Below are 22,260 nucleotides of genomic sequence, written 5' to 3' on the forward strand. Positions count from 1 at the left end.
TTGTCTTATTTCCAATAGCAGGCCAAAAATATTTTTGGCTTTTATTTAGATCAATCAAGGACATTTACTGGATCTGAGAAAGACAGATGCATGTGGGTGTCCATCTGTTGCCTGCAGAGCTTCTTATCTGTACTTCTCAGAGAGAGCCAGGGACACGGCAGCGAGAAACTTATCCATAGACACGTGTACCTCAGGAGTAAAGTCAGTGGGGAACATTGTGGCCAGAACAACGAGCAAGTTGTGGGATAGGATCTACAGGGAAAGGGGAAAACATCAAGATTTAACAAGCATGTAGGAAAGGATCTAAAGGAAAGAGCAAGATTAAATTATTACAGAGCAAATAAAGGTGGTGTAGTGTATGATTACCTTGAAGTTGGTCGGGTCAACACGTAGCTGGTAAGCGTGCAGCTCGCTCAGGTTAAGCAGCCCATTGGTCAGGTCATCGATTTTGCTGACAGCTTCTTCCACACCAGACATAACAGTCTTTCCATGCTTCTTCACCTGGGCAGAGCCACTGCTCAAGTCACTCCAGTGGGAGAAATAGGTCTTGGTCTGCGGGTAAACAGTCAGCATCCTGCGTATAGTTAAGTGAAAAAGAATTAGTCCTCAGTACTGCAAGAGGAATCGATGTGGATAGCAAAAAAAGAGAAGAGATACTCAAGCACCTACCTGAACAGAGCATCAGCACCGATGTCTTCGGCCTTTGGGGCAATCTTGGCCCAGAAGGCTTTGATGGCATCTTTGTCCTTGGCAGAGAGACTCATGGTTTCGGAGTAGTTTGGCAAGAGACTTCTGTAAACTGCCTCAAAAAAGAATCACCCTTTTATACAAGGAGCTGAAGCTGGCACACCCAGGACCCACCTCAAATGCATGACAACTTGGCTTCATTTCAAATACGACAGATTAGTCAGCACTTCTGCTGTTTGTAAGAGATAACTTGCATGCGTGATAGGAAACAAGCAGCCCATTCAAGTATGACATTTGATCCAAAATATTTAAAATAATCAGCTCAGAAAAACAAATGACACGAATTAATAATTGCTGAATGTTTATGTAGCCTGTTTTTTTTAATGTTATTTATTTGTTTTAGGTTATATTTTCCCTTAGTTTTAAATTAATATGAATGATCTGAATTAAAAACATAAAATGAATTATTTGTTGGTATAGATATCTTGGTATAAAGGGTGACATTAATCACACCATGAAAATATTTAATGCTTCACATTTTGTTGCACTCCAATCTGAGCGGTGAAATTTGGAAAACAATGATTTGCTTTTATCAGTTTATAGCAATACAGTTTTCTTGGCAATTAAAGGGGTGGGATCTTGTAAAGACTGCCAAGAAAATATTGGCATTTCAGTGTAAATACGTTGTCAACAGAAGGGTTTCATGGGTGTGACCTCTAAAAATGTATAACAGGATCTTCCTATTCCTTGACTGCAATGCACTATAGTGCAAATTCATATGACTAAAATATTTTTAAACAAAGTTAACTCATATAATACAACTAGAATATGTCAATATTTTTTCGAAACCTGTAAATAAATATGTATTGACCAATTTATTGTTTAATTTATTGTTTTATTATTAATTTTATGTATTAATTTATTATTTGCGACGCAGTATGTGATATAGCCTACTCAACTAAATATTTAATATTTAGCTAATTATTACTTTTTCATTTAGCCAAAACAAGAAAATGAGAGTGACTGAGGGTTACGTTATAAATGTCTATGTGACATAGGAATGAATCCTGATCTATTAATGATCATTATTTTCTAGTTGATCATTTTTAATAGCTGAATGTGTTTTGATTTGATCTGTGCACTTACAGTATTGAAGTATAAAACAGATTTGTATTTGAGCAAGGCAAGGCAAAGCAATCCAAAACCATCTTGGGGAAAAGGTGGTTGAATGGTGTAGCAGATATATTCCTCTGAATTTTGATATAAAGCATTGTAAGTACAGAAAGTCTTGGATTAATTTGTTGTAAGTCACACTTATTATACACTATATAGCCAAAAGTTTGTGGACACCTGACCGTCACAACCATATGTGCTTTTCGAACATCCCATTCTAGATTTACTCCCACCTTAGCTGTTATAATAACCTCCACCTTTCTGCGAAGGCTTTCCACTAGATTTTGCCGCATGGCTGTGGGGATTTGTCCATTCAGACACTAGAGCATTAGTGAGGCCAGGCACTACTGTCGAGTGAGAAATTCCTGGTGCACAATTGGCGTTCCAGTTCATCCTAAAGGTGTTCACTGGGGTTGAGATCAGGGCTCTGTGCAGGCTACTTGAGTTCTTCTACACCAAACTTGTGGCAACAGTTCAGGGAAAGCCCACATATGGGTCTGATTGTAAGGTGTCCACAAATTTTGGCCATATAGCGTACATTTCTTTTTTCCTTACTTGCAATTTGTTGTTCATTTTCTTTAGAAAATTTTCTTTAGAGCTGCATTTAATTCACCTCAGGGATTAAATATATAGAGAAATATAGACAAATAAAATCAGACTTCTAATGGCATGGCTAGGTTTATACTTATTTCTCTGACTGCACCTAATAGAATACCCCTAGCCCCCCTTCACAGACATAACCCTATTTAATTCTTTTTGATGATAAGAATGTAAAGACACTTAAGAAAATTAATTCATTGCTATTTTCTTAACACATTAAGGCTCAACTACCCCAATTTAACAACCATTTATAAAATGCTCTTTTGCTATGGTGTGCTCCTTCCTCCTTCCTTTTTCACCACTGGCTTCGCTGTTGTCTCGCTGTGGTTTACTGCGTGAATTTCATCCGCTTCATCTTCCTCACTGAATGAGGTGGCAACTGCCTGACTACTGCCTGAACCTCTCTCTTCCTACTGCTATAGAAGGTGTCGACAAGAAATTCTTGATATATTGATGGCTTATAATTCAAAGATTTGTAATGAAATTAATAAAATAATACCTTACAAATTAAATAACAGTAATATAAACAAACTGTACTGATTTTTCTACAACATACTGTAGGCCATCTCTGCAATCCAAATCCCCTCATATTTCATGTTACATTATAAAACCAGTGAAAATGGAATTCATTATTTTTTAATATGATCATGTTATATTATCTTTAAAGAACTATATTTTCAGTAAAAAAATCCCCTGTAACTATTGTAAACTATTGTAAAAAAAAATCAACAATTGCCACTAGACAGTGGCCTGGTCACTGTATGTTGCTTTGTGACAAGGATAACGAGTTGATCCCTTAGTGCAGTTCAAGTCACATGAGAGTACTGGAGTACTTGAGTCAGCCCTTTCCCACTAAAATTAAACCCATCTATCTATTGCATTTCCCAGAGCCTGACAAATATTTATACGTCCCAGGACACATAAACCATTGAGTTAAATTATTTATTTATCTTTGATAGGCTAACTTAATATATTTATGTTCATAAATATATGTTTCATAATCCGTTTTTTGGTGTCACTGTGCACTATATGGCCAGAAGTATGTGGACACCTGACCATGTGCTTGTTGAACATCCTGTTCCAAAGGCATGGCATTAATATGGAGTTGCCCCTTTTGCTGCTATAACAACCTATCCACTTTTCTGAAAAGGCTTTTCACTAGATTTGTGGAGATTCGTGCCAATTCAGCTGCAAGAGCATTAGTGAGATTGGGCACTGATGTCAGGTAAGGATGCCAGTGGCACAATCAGCATGCCAGTTCATCTGAAAGATGTTCAGTAGGGTTGAGGTCAGGGCTCTGTGCAGACTACTTGTGTGCTTCCAAACCAACCTTGCAAACCATGTCTTTGTGGACCTCACTTTGCAGGGGCAATGTCACTCTAAACGATCATGTGCTTCCAACTTTGTGGTAAAAATTAGGTGAATGCCCACCTGTGGGGACTATGGTCAGGCATGCACATACTTTTGGCTACACTGAAAAAAATGATCGAGTGCTTCAGTAAATATGATAGAAACAAATCTTGTGATTTTTACACAAAAAGCAAATTATTATAATTACGTAAATGCTTTAAGTTCTGTACTAAATTGCCCAAAGTGTATATTGTACTTACTTTACTGAGTTAAAATTAATTTGTGTGTGTGTGTGTGTGTGTGTGTGTGTGGAAATTGTTACCATACTTTTCTTGAGTAAATTTCACTCCAATATTTTTTTTCAGTGCATGTAGTGAACTTACTTAATTTATGGACTTTTTGAAAGTATTTTGCCCTGTTAAATATTTAAATGTCAAGCCAATAGGCTAGAAGGCAAAAAACAAAACAGGGAATGTAGAACACATTATTTATTAATCCATCCTGCATTAATGCTTAAGCCTAATATTTATGTTAACCTTCATACTTTCAGAGAAAATATTCTATCTAGATAAAGATTAGATCTAGAAGTATTAAGGGTTCTTTGGTTAGCTTCTGAGGTAATCTAAAAGTTCTATGTAGAGTGTTTCGCTATCAAAAACAATTCCAAGTAGAATGGTTTCAGTAAGCTAAGAGCCTTTAACAAGCAGTGGTGGTTTTGGCTTATACGTGACATGACATGACTGACATGCAGATGAATGATAGCACTACTGTGCATTTATGTCACTATCTGACATTTATCTACCACACCCTGGAATAATGCCTTCTGAGTGGAGGCTCCACATGTGTCCACTCCTGTCAGCCAAGAACAAGAATCTGAGGCTGTCATGGGCACAGACTCACCCAAACTGGACAGTTGAAGACTGGAAAAAGAGCAGGTGATCATATTTCTAATCTTCAACTGACCAGTTTGGGTGAGCCTCTGCCCATGATAGGCTCAGATTCCTGTTCTTGGCTGACAGGAGTGGAACCTGATGTGGTCTTCTGCTGTTGTAGCACATCCACCTCAAGGTTTGATGTGTTGTGCTTTCTCAGATGCTTTTCTGCTCACCATGGTTGTCTTGTGGTCTTCTGCTGTTGTAGCCCATCCACCTTAAGGTTCGAAGTATTGTGCATGTTGATATGCTTTTCTGCTCACCACGGTTGTAAAGAGTGATTATTTTAATTACTATATCTTTCCTGTAAGCTTGAACTAATCTTACAGTTTTCCTCTGACCTCTCTTATTAATAAGGCATTTCCACCCACAGAACTGTGGCTCACTCAATGGTTTTTGTATATCACACCATTTTGTGTAAACTCTAGAGACTGTTGTGTTTGAAATTCCCAGGAGATCAGCAGTTTCTGAAATACTCAAACCTGCTCTTCTGGTACCAACATCCAAGCTACAGTAGAAGCTTGATTTTATGAAGCATGATTTTATGAAGTGTGCTGTTCCCACATGATTGGCTGATTAAATAACTGCATAAATGTACAGGTGTACCGGTGTTCCTAATAAAGTGGATGGTGAGTGTATGTTATGAAAACATTACAAGAAAATATTTCATTTAGATAAAGATTAGCTCTAGAAGCATTAAGGGTTCTTTGGTTATCCCTCTGGGGTAATCTGAGGTAAATATTCTATGTAGAGTGTTTCCCTATCAAAATTTCCAAGTAGAAATATCTTGAGGTAGAAACAGTTACATATGCTTTGGCTAGTGGACACCAAACACACACACACACACCCACCATCATTTATAAAATTATTGTAACTAATATATTCCACATATTTATTATGCATATACATAAGATGTACTACTACACAAAATACCAAAATAAAAAAAAGTATAAAGTTTGTTCAAATCATGTACATTATAAATCATAATGTTTATAATTTAATCATTTTCAAGATGGTTCAGGTTAATGGAGTCTTAAAATACAATAAGTAGAGAGTGGAAAAATGAAGAGATATAATGGATGCATGAATTGATGCACAAAACACCCCACAACTATGTTTTCATGATGCATTTTTGGATTTTATGTGCAATAAATGATGTTTTACGAAGCATCTTAATTAATCTTCTTCTGCTTCTTCAAATCATTTGAATAAGGCGAACTGGGAACTATAGAATAAGGAAATATAGGCCTACTGAGTATGCAGAGACTTTTACTTAGTGTACTGTGTTCATCTTTTATTCATTGATGTTGATGTATATTTTAATAATGTTTTATTTTAACTTTTAATTTTAATTTTAATATGATGTTGATCATGTTTTATGCTGCTATTTCAAGAAATAAATGATAAAATGTTACTTACCTTTTAGTGTTTTTTTTTACTGTTATTTTACTTAATCTGTTCATCCTGAATTTCAGAAAAGATTGGTTATGAAAAATATTGAAGATGTTCTACACCCTGTCATTATTGTTTTTACTGTAAGAAATTATTTATAGAATGTCAATCTGGCCAGCATCTTAATATGTAGTCCCTATACCTAATCTACTGTGTTCATACAATATTGGAATATGTTGATGATGACTATGGAAATTTTTTTGACTATGGGGATTTTTGCAGGTCCTGTTATTGAATTTGATTTATTCAAGCCTTGAATAAGTATACTACAAATAAATTTTAAACATGCAATTGAAGATTGATGATGTAAGTCCTAATCCAAGAAAACACACCACCCCAGATTTCCAAACATGTCAGTAATTATAGTTTTCAAGTTTTCAGTCAATCTTGACAAAAGAGTAAGCCAAGCTTTTTTAAGAATATGATATAATTTTTTTTCCTTGAGGATCTGGGTGATGTGCTGTGTATGCTGTTTTGTTAATGGTAAAGCTTAATGGTAAAGCTTCGACAAATTAGAAATTCAAAAAGTATCTCAAAATATCTGAATTCACTGAATTCACTGATTTTTACTATTTTTAATAAGGCTATAGCTAGTAGTTTATTATTTATGTCAAATTATAAGAAAGTGGCATTCATTTGAACATTTATAAACTCTGGCTGTGTTTGAAAAAAAAAAAAAAAAACTACTTATAGATATTTCTTACCTAATGCGTCCATTCATACCAGTGTAATTATATTACAGGCATTAACAAGCATGATTTTATTTGCTTGAATCTCAGTCTTTAATACTACGATAAGTTTTTTGGTCATTATGTAATCTACTCAAGTTATACTAATGCCATTGAAAACAATGTACAGAATACGCCACTACAAATAATTTCTGTAAAACAGTCTGCATGCGCAAACAGGAAGCTTTATCTCATATACCATGACAACATTATTTGAAAGATAAGTATTCATATCTAATCAAAATTATTCAGACTGCAAGAGCCACCCCTTAAAACGTTTGTTGCGTGGTCTTGGGAGGAGCAGTCAAATGCACAGGCCTATATAAGCTGCCTAAACAGACCTGAATTACAGGGCTCCTAGTTCATCAGAACATTTAGAAACCCCAAAAGCCAGCACCATGGTTGTGTGGACTGATTTCGAGCGCGCTACCATCAAGGACATCTTTTCCAAGATCGATTGTGAGTCAGTCGGTCACCAGGCACTGGCAAGGTATGGTTTTGCAAAGCATTTTTTTTCCCCTAAACTTTGATTTCTTTTTCGTTGTTGTTGTAAATATGAAACCACATGCCTCTGATCTTGCCACTCAGGTGTCTTGTCGTGTACCCATGGACCCAGAGGTACTTTGGTAACTTTGGAAACTTGTACAACGCCGCTGCCATCCTTGGAAACCCCAAGGTTGCTGCCCATGGCTTAACAGTAGTCCGTGGTCTGGAGACAGCTGTGAAGAACATGGACAACATTAAGGCCACTTTCACCGACCTGAGTGTGCTGCACTCTGAGAAACTGCGCGTGGATCCCGATAACTTCAGGGTGCGTCTGGTTTTATTTATTTATAAGTTATTCCTTCAGTTAGTTAACTCATTGGCAGTTTAACATTTAGCACTTACAATAATCATTTTATAACTTAACCTGGGTTCACTCTGTTTCCACAAGTAGCTGCTGGCTGACTGCCTCACCATTGTCATTGCCTCTTCCCTGGGTGCCAGCTTCACAGCTGAAGTACAGGGAGCTCTGCAGAAGTTCATGGCTGTTGTAGTCTCTGCGCTCGGAAAGCAGTACCACTAAATGCTGAAGTGACTTGATGGCCAGAGAGGACCATCAAACGTTTTCAGTTTTAAAAATGACCATGTACTTGTGAAAGCAAGTATTTAAATAAAATAACCAATATACATTTGTGAATTGTCTGGTCATTCATTGTGCATTTAGGGATAAGTAAAGCAGGTTACATTTATTAACTTGCAAAGAAAAGTTAATATCTTAACTGTAAGAATCATCTGTATTCAGTTGAATTAGGCTACTACAGTATGTGCTCATTTACTTTAACTTGTGTCTTTGTGCAAAATTCCGTGCTTCATTTACTGAAGTTTGACACATTTACCACGCATGCGCATGATTGTCATTCCCTGCGGCATTTTCTTGCATATATTTCTCCTCCTCTCTCGTTTCAATAGTACAACTACTGTATAAAATAAATAAGTTCTTTAGTAGCTCTGAATAGAGCTGTTTACTTTGCAAATGTAAATGTCCCATTCTCACAATGTCTTAAACTTCATCGTAATGCTTCATCACATACACACAGCATAAAGCTTTTCATATACAAAAGAAATGAAGCCAGATATTCACATATCTTTTGCATTTGTCTGTGTGGTTTAGTTACAGCCAAATATTTAATTAGGAAAAACTCTAACTAAACCACACAATTAAACTGTAAAAAAGGCAATAGTCTCTAAGATGTTTGTATGTAAAAATTGGTATTTGTAGAGGTCACACAATATGTAGAAATTATATAACTACACTGCTACATAATACAATGTGGCCTGAACTATAGAAAAATATAGGTGAGCTCATGGTTAGCAAATGTAATGGCCATTAGGTCACATGACTCATTAACCGACTAATGGCTTGTTGTGGTCAGAATCCATGCTGCTGCAATAAACTTTTATTTCATAAAGTTTATGTAATACTGTATTATTACTACTGCTGCTACACATGTTCATGGGTGTCAAATAACAAATATGATTCAGGAAAAATGCCTGTACATCTGCCTACCACACTGTGGGGCACTCGCTCTCAGCTGAAGAGAATTATTTTTAAAAAATTTGATTTTTTAGCCCTCATTCCCTGTGTTATGTAAACAGATTTTGCATGACTGTTGATCCAGTTGGTTGCAAGAGTGCAGCAACAAAGAGGTCATATCTCATTAATCTCAATGTGATCTGCGTCAATGCTCTTGAAAAAAGGTCCACTTTGGTGCTGCTCTGTTTCTGTCCTCACTGGGCCTCAGTGAGTACTGCAAAATCTCAGGACCCTGATAACAAAAGTGCTGAACGGCATTGTGCTGTTAGACATGGCAATCCTCCAGCCTACTTGGTTTTGAGTACAATGAATGTACAACCTGATTACACAGTATTCATCATAGAAAAGCACACCAGTAGCACTACAAAATAAAGCTTTCCTTCTTCCTGAGGCTTTGCCCATAATATGCCCTGTACACAGGCAACTGCTTAAATAAAATGCACCAATGAAATGTTTACCAAAATGTTTATATTACTCATAAATTTTGGTAGAATTCGATATTTTAGCGAATCAAATGATCAAATAATCTTGTATCTAATCTAATAGATTTCCATTAGATTCTTTTTTTGCACTAAGCTATCTTCTTGTATTTATGTTTATCTGTGAATGTTTGTCTTTTACCACTACTGTCATGCTGCAATTTACCTCTGGATCAACAAAATTTCTGTCTATCTGTTTATGTTTTAGCTTTTACCTTTTTCTACTTTGAAACAACTGAAGTCTTTAGCAACATGTCAAAAAAACTTCTTTTGGGAATGAGAAATACACTGTATGGCCAAAAATATGTGGACAGCCCTCCTAATGATTGAGTTCAGGTGTTTCAGCTACACCCCTCCCTAAAAGTTGCGTAAAATCAAGTGCATATCCATGCAGTCTCCATAGATAAACACTGGCAGTAGAATGGGTCGTACTGAAGAGCTCAGTGACTCAGTGCAGTCATAGGATGCCACCTTTGCCACAAGTCAGTTCATGAACTTTCTGCCATGCTTTTAGCACATAAAAATCACCTATCGTCTGTTGCATTACTCATTACAGCACATTATTCACATCAGCACAAGAACTGTGTATCAGGAGCTTCATGAAGCTTCTCGGCCAACATCAGTGCCTGACCTCACAAACGCTCTTTTGATTGAATGGGCACAAATGCCGACAGACACACTCTAAAATCTTGTAGGAAGCCTTCTCAGAAGACTGGAAGCTGTTATAGCCACAAAGGGGGGATCAACTGCATATTAATGTCCGATAAGCTCATATACTGTAGGTGTGATGGTCAGGTGTCCACATACTTACAGACATGTGAGAAACATCTATTAAACACATTCACATTATTAAAAACATAACTGAAACCCTGTTGAAGAACTTGTTCTCTGCCTGATTGTGCCCCTGTGATCTAAATGCTGAGAGCACTATTTTTCATAAATAAAAAAAGAGATAAAAAAAAAAACAGACCATTTACACAAATGGTGAACTACTGAACAGGACAGATGGCTTTTTGAGGAGTATAAGACTGATACTGAAGGCTATTGCACCTAGTGAAAGAACATTTAGTAGGTCCATGTTTGTGCAGGTATAGGTTGAGGAAAATGTACTAAGCTAGGGTTTGTCTGTCACTGGGATGTTATTTTCAACAGTATGTTTTTGTACCTTTAATTAGAAAAATTTAATTTTAGGAGCCTCACTCAGGAACATAATTGGGTCTGTTGGGACTGTTGTGTACTACCTAATTAGTGTACTAATTAGGCATTTCTCTTTTCATGGATAGCTAAAAACATTCAAGAAAAAACTGACCTAACTCACAAGTGATACTTTGGATCTGTATTCATTAGTACATCGAAGAACAGTTTGCATTCCAGAGTCACTCTGCTGCAAATGGACCTTTGTGATATTGAGGTCACTACACAGTCCTGCACCCTGCAAATAGCATAATTTAAAAAGCTACCGAGAGAAAGTGACAGGCCTGCCATGCAAATGCAAACCACTGAAACAGCCAGGACACTTTTCTGATACAAGGCTTTCTGTGCCTCGAAGTGCATGATAGCCCATGTAAACTCAATGTAAAATGAAAATAAAAGATACTTAGTTAAATTGACCGTCCATTCATGAAACAGTTAAAATCTGTTTTATTATTCTAGTTCAGCAATAATAATTACAACATTAAATATTAAAAATTGTACAGTTAACAATATATCTTTTAAGTACACTGGTAAAATAGTTACAGTAAGTCTAGAAAAACATATGTAATTTTATAACACAAAGGCTTGCCCCACTTTTAGAGCTTAAGATGCAGAGAAAAAGTCTCTCTTCCTAAAGCAATCAGCTGTTCCAGCAACAGAAGGAACTTAATGAGGCTTCATCTTAAGCAGCAGGACTTTGATATAGAAGAAGCGTCCAGATTCTCTCTATTTCAGTGTTGAAATACACAAACAGATTGAAATACACAAACATAACAAGGACTCAGACTTTGGATGTGAGGCATTTCATTTAACATACAATTAAACTATACAGTGTAGTAACATGAAAAAATGAATAACTTGAATAACCTTAGTGTTGGCATGGGCAACTTCATATGTCCAACAGAACAAAAGACTATATTCCAAGTTCAACAGCCTTCATATTCTGCCATTTTCAGTTAAACTGTACAAAGAAAGCATTTATTGCTCACTGCTATACAAATACAGAAAAAAACACAATGCATGACATTCCTAAACCCACCAGTTTGCTTAGCTTAGCTTAGTGTTCACTATGCTTTGTGGAAAGCAGAGGCCCTCAAGATCTCCATGCAGTTTACTGTAATGAGAGCTCCAGTAATCTGTCTCCAGTGTTTAGTCACTGGGCTCTTCATCTTGTCTAGGGCCAGATGGAGGTCCTGAATCATGTCCCTATAGCCCTCACCATACTGCATACTCCAAGAGTACAGGAAGTCGTATGCAGGCTTCCACATTGACTGAAAAGTAAACCACCATAAATTGGAACATTAAATGCCTCTTTATTCACAGCTAACCTATACATTCCAAACATTTAATACAGTAACAACAGAAATGTTATATTTTAATATACCTTGCCTTGCACAAGTGTTCACTTCCCTTGAACTTTTCCACATTTTGTAGTGCTACAACCTGGAATTGAAATGGACTTAATTCTGATATGTAGCATTTGCTTTACAGGATATGTCTTACATTTGATGGTGCAAACTATTTTCAGATATCTTTCCAGAACTATATCCTATGAACAAATACATTTATATGAGACAACGTGACAAAAATTAAACACAGATGGACTCCATTCAACTAATTATGTGACTTCGGCTAACAAGTAGTTGCACCAGAACTAATTTAGGGGTTTCACACCAATGGGAGTGTATACTTTGTATTTGTAAATAGTTTTGCAAACTCTATTTTTTTTTTCCATCTCCCACTTAAATACTATGGGTTATTGTGTGGAGATGCATGGCATATAATCCCAATTAAGACCCCTTCAGTTCCAAGTTGTAACACTACAAAAAAGAAATGTTCAAGGAGCTGAATACTTATGTTAGGCACAGCACAAAAGTCTTTCAATAGAATCCACAGCAGAAAAGCTTTACAGGTGCTTACCTGGGCACTGACTTCTCCACTTTTCCCTCTGTGTGGTGCCTCATAACCAGCAATCTGAGAATTGGAAAGTTTTCCAATCTTCTCAGCCAGTTCCCTCCACCGTACACCAAGCTCAACAGCTGTGGACAGAATAACTGTGTTCTGGATTAAATGGGCTACAAGGCCCTGAGCATCCATTTTAAAGAGCCCCTGTTAAGAAAGGAAATGGCATTATGTCATGTGTTAAGAACAACATGCTCATTTAAATATATTCAGGACAATCAACACTCAAAAACTAATCAACTAATCAAATAAATACCAAGAAGTATTTATATAACTAAAGATACTTACAATTATGAGTTCATGTTGAAATTTCCTTCTAGTTTTTTCTGTGTGGCAGTCTTCTTTAAGCTTCTCAAGTACACATGCTACCTTCTCTGCTTCTGTCTCAGCTTGCCTTCTAGAGAAACTGTCTATTGAGAGGTTTGAGTAACCCAGAGCTGCAGCAAAAGTCCTCCAACAGGTTACGTGATCTGTTACTAGGGTCTGAATGGCAGAGTACATGTATGTAAGCTTTTTAAACGGCAAAGTCATGTTGTCCAGCAGGGTTTGTGTCGAGAGTCTAACCCCAGAGAAGTCAATGACTTGGTCTTTTGTTACGACCTTCACATTTTTACAGTGTACCAAACCAACACTTCCCCTGAGAAAGCCAATATACCACTCTTTTACTTTTGACTGTCCAACAGACTTAACTGTTTCTCTGGAAAGCAGAGCAATTGTGTCACCCTTGAAGTACTCTAGAAGATACTCCACTCTTGGCTGTCTAAGAAGAGATTTCAATGCTACACCATACCAGTGAATATTCACTGGCATATCTTGGAACTTTGGGAACTCCGGGACAGATTCTTCTGGAATAGCTTGAGAACGGTTCACTTCCCTGTGACGATCCACATGTCTGAGTCCATGTTTGTCTGTCCTCAGAGGAGCAGCCTCAGGAGAAGTAAGGTGAAAGTCTGCTAAAGAGAAGCCATTTGAGTCCTTCACCTGGACGGCTAATGTGAATTGACCCATATCTCCATTGCCTGTCCTTGATAGTTCCAAGGGCAAGTGGATCGCTCTGCCTGTTCTGAGCTCCTCTATTTTGACTTCTTTGTTCTTATCCTCATATTTCACTTCAAACTTTGATTCCATCACACCGGTTGTAAAGTGCAAATCATTTAGACCACGTGGATTGAACTCATGCTTTCCCCACAGTTGCAACACAACAGGGGGCAAGTTTCTGTTACCTTTTTGGATATCAGAGAAAGGAAGCCTGGGTGGAACACTATTATAGCAAGAGATGACTTGCACAACTTTGAAAGATGGATGAATATGCTTGGGACCATATACTGCGACTGTGAAATGTCGGTCTAAATAGTCCCATACTGAGGTTGCTGGTGGCTGGATGACTGTAGCCTCTGCAGCAGCAATGATGTACATGTGAGGCTTTAGCTCCTGGATCTTCATTTGTAAAATGTCCTTATATATGTAACAGTCCTTAACTTTTTCATAAGGGCCATCTTTCCTATGGGCCAAGAGACCTACAAATGTTGTCATGACTTGGCTCAAAGGGTCATTTTTCACATCAGCTGCCATTTTAATATCAAGTGAGATGCCTTCCATAGTATTGGGATTGCTGAGACTGATTTCCAAAAGAGGACTCACCGATGTTACATAATTATTATTGATTCCACGTGGAGGATCAAGGCTAGCTTTGAGTGCAATTTCCTGGATCTCCCCTGGAGCAACATGACCTTGGGGAATGTGGGCACTGATATTAGAGTCAGGCAACTGCACTGAGCCTCCATTATGATCAATCTTACAGACAATTTGCGTGTCTGTGGCTTGAGTTTGAGCCCAACCAGGACTTTGTTTTATCAGGCTGAGGTTCAAACAGGACCTGGTCAACTGCCTGTGACTCAGCCAGGCCATTTTGTAAGCCTCCATATCATTTTTAAGCCAGTCAAAATCAGGTTTCAAGAATGGTCCTTGAGAGTTAAAGCTCTTCTCCTTTTTGGATTCTTTTTTTGCAAGACTGTCAAGAATGTCCGAGGCACTTCTCCACCGCCCGGATCGATTAAGGCTGTTCCTCTCAGGCTCCAGAAAATGACCAAAACTGTGTTCATCCGAGGACGTACTTTCACAATCTTCAATACTGTTACCAAACAAAGCTGATGGATCCTCCTTCATTATGGACACACTTGAGTCAGTGGGGTTTCTGCACACAATGTCATCTAAGAAAGGATTTGACTGGGACAGTTTGTTCCAGAAGGGATTTGTTGTTTGTCCTTGTGGTTGGACATCTGGTTGTAAAACAGGCCATTTCGAATGTTTTGACATGTAACTCCCTGAATGAAGGAAAGATTTTGGGTAAATTATTAGGGCAAATAACAGTAAAGAAATTTTAAGTAAAACATTTACACTTCATTGCATAGCTCTTACATGCAATAACTTCACCAAGGCACTATCCAACTAACATCACTGGTATGTTTATGCCATTCATTTGCATAAAACTATGTGAGCAGTATCACCACAGAGTTTGGGCAAAGTCAATGTGTAAAGATGTAAATCTCTCATCAGCATTAAAAAGAGATGGAAAACTTTTGAAACATGGTATTATAGACTGACACAATGATAAACATTTACCAAGATGGCAGAAATGTTAAAATGTAGAGAAACCCAGCTATCTATGACCTCACCTGTAAAACAAGTCCATATAGTCAGGAATAAGGCATGCACGACAGCCTCTAGAACTGATTCAGTCATAACTATTGGTGATGTAAAATGATGCATCCAGATTTAATGGATGCTGTTTAATAAATCAGCAAAACAAGTATCTGAGGTCAGTGAAGGTTTTGCACTCACTGAGCACTGTAGAAAGGTGTTTTACAAAGCAACCAGAAAACCTTTAAAAAAATCTTGGCAAAGAGTCTTAAATTAAGACCAAAAAACATAGTGATGTGCACTGTTAGTCTGACATACAAAACTAAGTGCCACAAAAAAACAGACAATAGCTAAAATTAATCAGTACTGTTCAGTGTTGTTGTTTAACCATACCAGCTTGTATATACAACAGTGAAATAAAAATAGTCAAATACTAGCAACATGTATGCTCACATTGCATTACATGCTCTATTAATTAACTGTTCATGATTACCATGTAGATTATTGTTGTTGATGGTTACATTGTCATCTAGATCGATCAGAGTCCCTTCTGAGCGACTTCGAAGCAGACTCCCAGTTCGTCGGATTGACTTTGCTCTTACATCTGCCATCTTTTATATCTGAGTGGAGAAAAAAACACATTAGGTTGAAGATTAATACACTTTTAATTGTAGGCATTATGAGTCTAATCCCTAAAAATAGAAGTCTGCAATTAGACATGGTAAAAGTAATACTTAAAGGTATTGGGGAAAATATTATAAGTGACATTTTAATTCAAGGTAAGGTTTAATTTGATAAGAGATTTTACTAACTAATGTCTGTATGATATAATGTGATATTAGAAATGTCTGATATATGTTTGTATATTCCTTTGGTATTTTCATATATATATAGATAGATAGATAGATATACATACATACACACACACACACACACACACACACACACACACACACACACACACACACACATCAATCAGCCATAACATTAAAAGCACTGACTGACAGGTGATGTGAATAGCATTGATTTTCCCTTTACAATGGCACCTGTCAAGGGGTGGGATCTATTAGGCAGCAAGTGAACAGTCAGTTCTCGAAGTTGACGTGTTGGAAGCAGGAAAAAAGGGCAAGCGTAAGGATCTGAGTGACTTTAACAAGGGCCAAATTGTGATGGCTAGACTGGGTCTGAGCATCTCCAAAACGGCAGGTCTTGTGGGGTGTTCCCGGTATGCAGCAGTTAGTACCTACCAAAAGTGGTACAAGGAAGGACAACCGGTGAACCGGTGACAGGGTCATGGGCACCCAAGGCTCACTGATGTGCGTGGGGAGCGAAGGTAAGCCTGTCTGGTCCGATCCCACAGAAGAGCCACTGTATCACAAATTGCTTAAAAAGTTAATGCTGGCTATGATAGAAATGTATCAGAACACACAGTGCATCACAGAGTGCCCATGCTGACCCCTGTCCACTGCCGAAAGTGCCTACAGTGTGCACATGAACATCAGAACTGGACCATGGAGCAATGGAAGAAAGTGGCCCGGTCTGATGAATCACGTTTTCTTTATGTCATGTGGACGGCCGGGTGCATGTGCATCCCTTACCTTGGGAAGAGATGGCAAGCTGGTAGAGGCAGTGTGATGCTCTGGGCAATGTTTTGTTTGGAAACCTTGGGTCAGGGCATCCGTGTGGATGTTACATTGACATGTACCACCTACCTAAACATTGTTGCAGACCAAGTACAACCCTTCATGGCAACACTATTCCCTAATGGCAGTGGCCTCTTTCAGCAGGATAATACAACCTGCCACACTGCAAAAATTGTTCAGGAATGGTTTGAGTAACATGACAAAGACATCAAGGTGTTGACTTGGCCTCCAAATTCCCCAGATCTCAATCTGATCGAGTATCTGTGTGCTGGACAAACAAGTCCATGGAGGCCCCACCTCTTAACTTACAGGATATAAAGGATCTGCTGCTAAGTTCTTGGGGCCAGATACCACAGCACACCTTCAGAGGTCTTGTGGAGTCCAAGTCTTGACGGTTTACAGCTGTTTTGGAAGCACAAGAGGGACCTACACAATATTAGGCAGGTGGTATTCATGTTAAGGCTGATGTGTGTGTGTGTGTGTGTGTATTTTATATATATACACACACACCCACACACACAGTACTGTGCAAAAGTCTTAGGCACCCTATTTTTTTAGTACAAACTTTGTTATAGATTTTTATTATATGACTTCTACATTATTGATTCAGTACAAAAACGTTTTAGATTTCCAAACATTAGTTTTCCAGCACAAAATTAAATGTTACAGAAAAATTTTTGTATGTCAGTAAAGAAAGCAGCATATTACATAAGAGACACTTTTCAGATAAAAAAAACAAAACAAAACAAAAAACATAATGAATTTGCTGAAAAAATAAGAAGCAAGTGTAACAGTCAGTGTCTCCAGAAGAACTGTGGCCTGTTCTCAGTAAAACTTACAGCTCATTTCCTTATAAAACTGCACAAATTGTACCTGAGACTACTATTTTTTTTTTTTTTAAAGCAAAGGATTGTCACACCAGATATTGACTTCGTTTCATTTATTACTGTTTACTGCTCTTTATAGTATTTTTTTTTAATGTAGAAACATTTAATTTCATTATTTTTGAAGGCATCTTTGCTCTACAGCATTTCTTTGCATGTGCTTAAACTTTTGCACAGTACTGTATATATATAAAACCCTGAAAAATATCCCTTTATGCTGTCAGGAGTAATTCTGCCTAACCCCAGTGTGACCTCTGTGCACTATTTTGGTATTGTAATAGCAATGCAAACGTGAAAGCAGCTATTAGTGCGAAGAGCAGTTCTTGCTTCTTGTTGTGTGGAAACGTCACTGTGGTGTTCAGTTTGTCAAAACAAGTCAGTCATTAATTCTGTGGTTACTGTGCCGCTGCACAAAAACAGGTTGGGCTTGTCTGAATCACAAACACTCTGCTGATGGACAGAAAGCCTCCATTCAACTCAACTCGCTCCACACACACACACACACACACACACATCCCCTACATACCCTGAATGCACTACCTTGGGTATGAAATAAGCGCAGTGTGTGGAAGCTGTGTAGGTATTAACAGTATGTCGGCTAGTTCTGGAAAATTCTAGCTTCTACGACATTATGGACGTGTCCGGATGTCACGTGCCCAATAAAACAATTAGGTAGTTAGTGTTCTTTCGGACTCCACAAATGAAAACAGAGAATAAACGCGGACCAACAAAACAGCAGTCAGTATAAAACAGAGTATCTGTAAACTCATATATCGCTTAATGAAACAAAACCACGCGGAAGTTAAACCGCACCTGAGCTCCTCACACTGACCAGATTCACTCCTTCAGGAGCGCCTAAGCCAGAAAATACGCTCCGTTTGCGAAATGTAACACAATAAACATTCAATACACACTCAACCATCCGTTCATTCATTCATTCATTCATGAATTACACAGAACTCACCCGAAACTGAAGTGCCACGTTCACTAGGCAACTTTTAAATAAAAAAAGATAGGGAGTGTCAACAGCCATACACCTTGCACGTTAGCGTCCAAAGCTTCGTTTGCATAGTAAACAAATGCATTGTGGGAAAAGTAGTCCTAAGAAACCAGTCAGAGTACTGGAGCAGCTGAGAGCAGGTTCTGGTTATGACTCTGATACCCAGACGTCTCTGCGTTATGTACGAATCCAGAGTTGCAACACCTGAAACTAAAGGTGGTTTCGGTATCCGTGGGAAAACGTGTTTTATACTCATTCAGGGTTCACAACATGATGATAAGCCTTTTCAAGTCTAAAACTCTAGTTTGTATTTATCTGAGTTTTCTGTAAAGAGATTAGTTAGAGAGATCAGTTCATTTCTGGATTGCGGATTTTGCCAAGATAAAACAAACAAACAAACAAACAAACAAACAAAAACTGGTAATGCGTTTGGTATTGGACAGGAAGTCTGATGAGACAAAGGGACTTATTAAGATAGTAAGCTGATGAATCAGTAGTAATTACACTTGTTACCTGCATCTAAGTAGTCATACTAAGTCAATAGTAAACAAGTGATTTAGGCTTTCTGCTATAAACCAATAAATTGATTGATTTCCAAGTCAAAATGTAAATGTAGGTAAATATTTTAGTTGTTTTAAGGACAGAGAGGAGATGCAAAGTTAGGAGATCATTCACCAGACAGCCTACATACCTCACTACATACAGACAGGTACCAAATCATCATCATCATCATCATCATCAACAACATAAAGTGTATTACTACACTTCAGCCCCCAGAACAGTCTTTATCAGTCTCTGGAACTGTACTGAGGGATGAACACCATTCCTCCAAAAAAATATTCCCCTCTTGTGTTTCAGTGATGATGATGGAGAGGGCTGTCTAACACAGGTTCTCTTATACTGTATTTATAGCATATTATTTACAGCGTTTTCACACTTATTAAACCATTCAGTGAGCCCTCATGCCCTGTGGATAGGGACACTGCCATCCTGGAAGAGACTTCTCCTGTCATGATAGAAATGTTACATCATTGAGTAAAGTTGATCAGTCAGAATAACTTTGGATTCATTTGCAGTAAGCCTTCCCTCTAAGAGGATAAATGAACACATGCCATGAAGGAAAATGGCTCCCACAGCATAACAGAACCACCGGTTTTCCCCTTTGCCACTATTCTCTCTCTATATACAGTAATGTGCAAAAGCCTTAGGCACATGCAAAGAAATGCCCTAAAGCAAAGATGCCTTCAAAAATAAGGAAACGAACTGTTTTTACATTAAAAAAACAAACAAAACAAAACAAAACAAAACAAAACAAAAAAACCATAAACAGCAGTGTAAAACTAAGCAAAGTCAATATTTGGTGTGACAACCCTTTGTCTTGTTGCTGTTGTTGTTTTTAAATTAGTAGTCTCAGGTATACTTTGTGCAGTTTTATAAGGAAATTAGCTGGCAAGCTTTATTTATTTATTTATTTTTTTGCAAAACCCAACCACCTTCATTGTTTTGTTTTTTTTGTTTGAAAAGTGGCCTGTTATGTGATTTATTTTTTAATCTGACATACAAACATTTGCTTTCTTGTAACATCAACTTTTTGTTGGCAAAGTAATATTTGGAAATATAAAATGTTTTCGTACTGACTCAGTAATGCAGAAGTAGAAAAAAAAAGTAAAGAAAACAAACATCTATAACAACATTTGTAATAAAAAAAATAGGGTGACTTAGACTTTAGTACAGTGCTGTATATATAAATCATGACTGTGCAATGTATAATCAATGTACAACTGTATAATGTATAATCTGTAACAACAACAACAACAAAAGCATAAGTAACTTTATTCTTTATGTTTAGTTTTGTAAACTGTTTAGCTTAGTGTATACTGTATCTTTTGAGTTGGAACTTGATCCGATTTGCAGAGTTTTCTCTAACAGTTTCACACCGATCTAGTAATGGATAATAGGCAACACAAAAGATCTTTGTAACAGTTATCTCACTTGTAGCAGATAAGCCTGTTTTTGCAGTGACAGTTCCTTGAAGCATGAACTGCAGTGGCAGTTCCTTGAAGCATGCTGAGTTAGTCACTTCAGATGTATAACTGTATAACTTTGAAAATATTTCAAATAAAGCAGACCTTTTTAAAATTCTATATAAAGCTTCAAATAAGCTTCAAATAAGATTCTTTACTTATTTCTGTACAGTCTTTCTAACCTGTTGTTCTTCAACTAAAAGAAAGAAGTAAATACTAAAACCATTGAAATCAGTTTTGTTGGATTAGTGCAACAAATAATATGACAAATCAATCACAAGTATCAATATGTAATATAATTGTTATCATTTTTGATTTTGTTACATGCCACAAAAACAAAAACCTGACAAAGACTGACATCTACTGGCTAACTTTCATCATGAGCCTGAAAACTATGAATTACATTCCATGCATTAGAATAGAATAGAATAGAATAGAATAGAATAGAATAGAACAGAATAGAATAGAATGTGGAGTGGAGGCATAGTGGGTTGTTTTGCTACCTCACAGCTCCAGGTTCGATCCTAAACTTGATTTAGTGTCTGTGTGGAGGTTCTGTGCATGTTCTCCCCATGTCTATGTGGGTTTTCTTTGGGTTCTCTGGTTTCCTGCCACCTCCCAAACACACACATGGAGTCCTGTGATATATAATGGATATAAAACGTCTATACACCCCTGTTAAAATGGCAGGTTTTAGTCATGTAAAAAAATGAAACCAAGATAAATCATGTCAGAACTTTTTCCACCCTCAGTGTGAAATTACAACCTACAAAAATTAAGTGAAAAACAATCAGAAACATTTTAGGGGAAAATAGGAAAAATAAAAAAGTTACAATAACCTGGTTGTGTAAGTGTGCACACCTCTAAACTAATACATTGTTGAAGCACATTTTGCCTTTATTACACCACTCAGTCTTTTTGGCTAAGAGTCTATCAGCATGGCACATCTGGACTTGGCAATATTTTCTCACTCTTTCTAGCAAAAACATTGTAGATCTGTCAAATTGTAAGGGCATCCCCTGTGCACAGCCCGCTTCAGATCACCTCACAGGTTTTTAGTTGGATTCAGGTCTGGGCTCTGGCTCAGCCATTCAAAAACATTGGGGAAATTCCTTTTCATCTTCAGCGTATTAGCAAATACTTGAAGGTTTTGCACTAAAATCCACTGGTATTTGTAGCTATTCATGATTCCCTCCACACTGATAAAAGCCCAAGTTCTGGCTAAAGAAAAGCAGCCCTGAAGCATGACGCTGCCACCACCATGCTTCACCGTGGGTATGGTGTTCTTTAGGTGATGTGCTGTGTTTTTTTGTTTTTTTTTGCACAGCACATACTTTTTTGGAAATTAATGTAATTATTATACCTTTTGGAATTGGTCTCATCAGACCATAACACATTTCGCACATGGTTTGGGGTGATTTAGTTGAGCTTGGAT

The 22,260-nt window shown here is 37.4% G+C and overlaps 3 protein-coding genes across 5 annotated transcripts; 1 reads left to right on the top strand and 2 right to left on the bottom strand.

The window, feature by feature from the left end:
- On the bottom strand, positions 1 to 827 carry LOC113542419 (hemoglobin embryonic subunit alpha). Its single transcript, XM_026939956.2, has 3 exons — positions 670 to 827; positions 367 to 574; positions 1 to 252 (listed from the first exon to the last, which is right to left on the bottom strand). Exons 1-3 carry the CDS (start codon positions 762 to 764, stop codon positions 124 to 126), a joined length of 432 nt encoding a protein of 143 aa, XP_026795757.1. The 5' UTR covers positions 765 to 827; the 3' UTR covers positions 1 to 123.
- A 6,427-nt stretch (positions 828 to 7,254) lies between these two features.
- LOC113542411 (hemoglobin subunit beta) lies at positions 7,255 to 8,102 on the top strand. The gene is made up of 3 exons (XM_026939937.3): positions 7,255 to 7,412; positions 7,511 to 7,733; positions 7,860 to 8,102. The coding sequence occupies exons 1-3, from the start codon at positions 7,321 to 7,323 to the stop codon at positions 7,986 to 7,988; spliced, it is 444 nt and encodes a 147-aa protein (XP_026795738.1). The 5' UTR covers positions 7,255 to 7,320; the 3' UTR covers positions 7,989 to 8,102.
- Positions 8,103 to 11,092: 2,990 nt separating this feature from the next.
- On the bottom strand, positions 11,093 to 18,930 carry macc1 (MET transcriptional regulator MACC1). Of its 3 annotated transcripts, none has more exons than XM_034308922.2 (5): positions 18,766 to 18,930; positions 15,768 to 15,894; positions 12,923 to 14,958; positions 12,593 to 12,711; positions 11,093 to 11,943 (listed from the first exon to the last, which is right to left on the bottom strand). In XM_034308922.2, exons 2-5 carry the CDS (start codon positions 15,883 to 15,885, stop codon positions 11,871 to 11,873), a joined length of 2,346 nt encoding a protein of 781 aa, XP_034164813.1. In that variant the 5' UTR covers positions 15,886 to 15,894; positions 18,766 to 18,930; the 3' UTR covers positions 11,093 to 11,870. The 3 variants fall into 3 exon arrangements, with proteins under 3 accessions (XP_034164813.1, XP_026796089.1, XP_034164806.1); XM_026940288.3 differs by having other exon boundaries at positions 11,096 to 11,943; positions 12,593 to 12,781; positions 18,766 to 18,927; XM_034308915.2 differs by lacking the exon at positions 18,766 to 18,930 and adding an exon at positions 18,615 to 18,759 and having other exon boundaries at positions 11,096 to 11,943; positions 12,593 to 12,781.
- Between the last annotated feature and the right edge of the window lie 3,330 nt (positions 18,931 to 22,260).

Source organism: Pangasianodon hypophthalmus, chromosome 1, assembly GCF_027358585.1.
Source record: "Pangasianodon hypophthalmus isolate fPanHyp1 chromosome 1, fPanHyp1.pri, whole genome shotgun sequence".
NCBI lineage: Eukaryota > Metazoa > Chordata > Actinopteri > Siluriformes > Pangasiidae > Pangasianodon > Pangasianodon hypophthalmus.

Excerpts from the sequence above, each read along its gene's own strand:
- LOC113542419 (XM_026939956.2), bottom strand. The coding sequence starts at position 764 with ATGAGTCTCTCTGCCAAGGACAAAGATGCCATCAAAGCCTTCTGGGCC. Across the intron at positions 575-669 it reads GGTGCTGATGCTCTGTTCAG|GATGCTGACTGTTTACCCGC; the intron begins GTAGGTGCTTGA and ends AACTATACGCAG. Across the intron at positions 253-366 it reads TTGACCCGACCAACTTCAAG|ATCCTATCCCACAACTTGCT; the intron begins GTAATCATACAC and ends CTTTCCCTGTAG.
- LOC113542411 (XM_026939937.3), top strand. The coding sequence starts at position 7,321 with ATGGTTGTGTGGACTGATTTCGAGCGCGCTACCATCAAGGACATCTTT. Across the intron at positions 7,413-7,510 it reads GGTCACCAGGCACTGGCAAG|GTGTCTTGTCGTGTACCCAT; the intron begins GTATGGTTTTGC and ends CTTGCCACTCAG. Across the intron at positions 7,734-7,859 it reads TGGATCCCGATAACTTCAGG|CTGCTGGCTGACTGCCTCAC; the intron begins GTGCGTCTGGTT and ends TTCCACAAGTAG.
- macc1 (XM_026940288.3), bottom strand. The coding sequence starts at position 15,885 with ATGGCAGATGTAAGAGCAAAGTCAATCCGACGAACTGGGAGTCTGCTT. Across the intron at positions 12,782-12,922 it reads TTCAACATGAACTCATAATT|GGGCTCTTTAAAATGGATGC; the intron begins GTAAGTATCTTT and ends CTTTCTTAACAG. Across the intron at positions 11,944-12,592 it reads GTGGAGAAGTCAGTGCCCAG|TCAATGTGGAAGCCTGCATA; the intron begins GTAAGCACCTGT and ends TTTACTTTTCAG.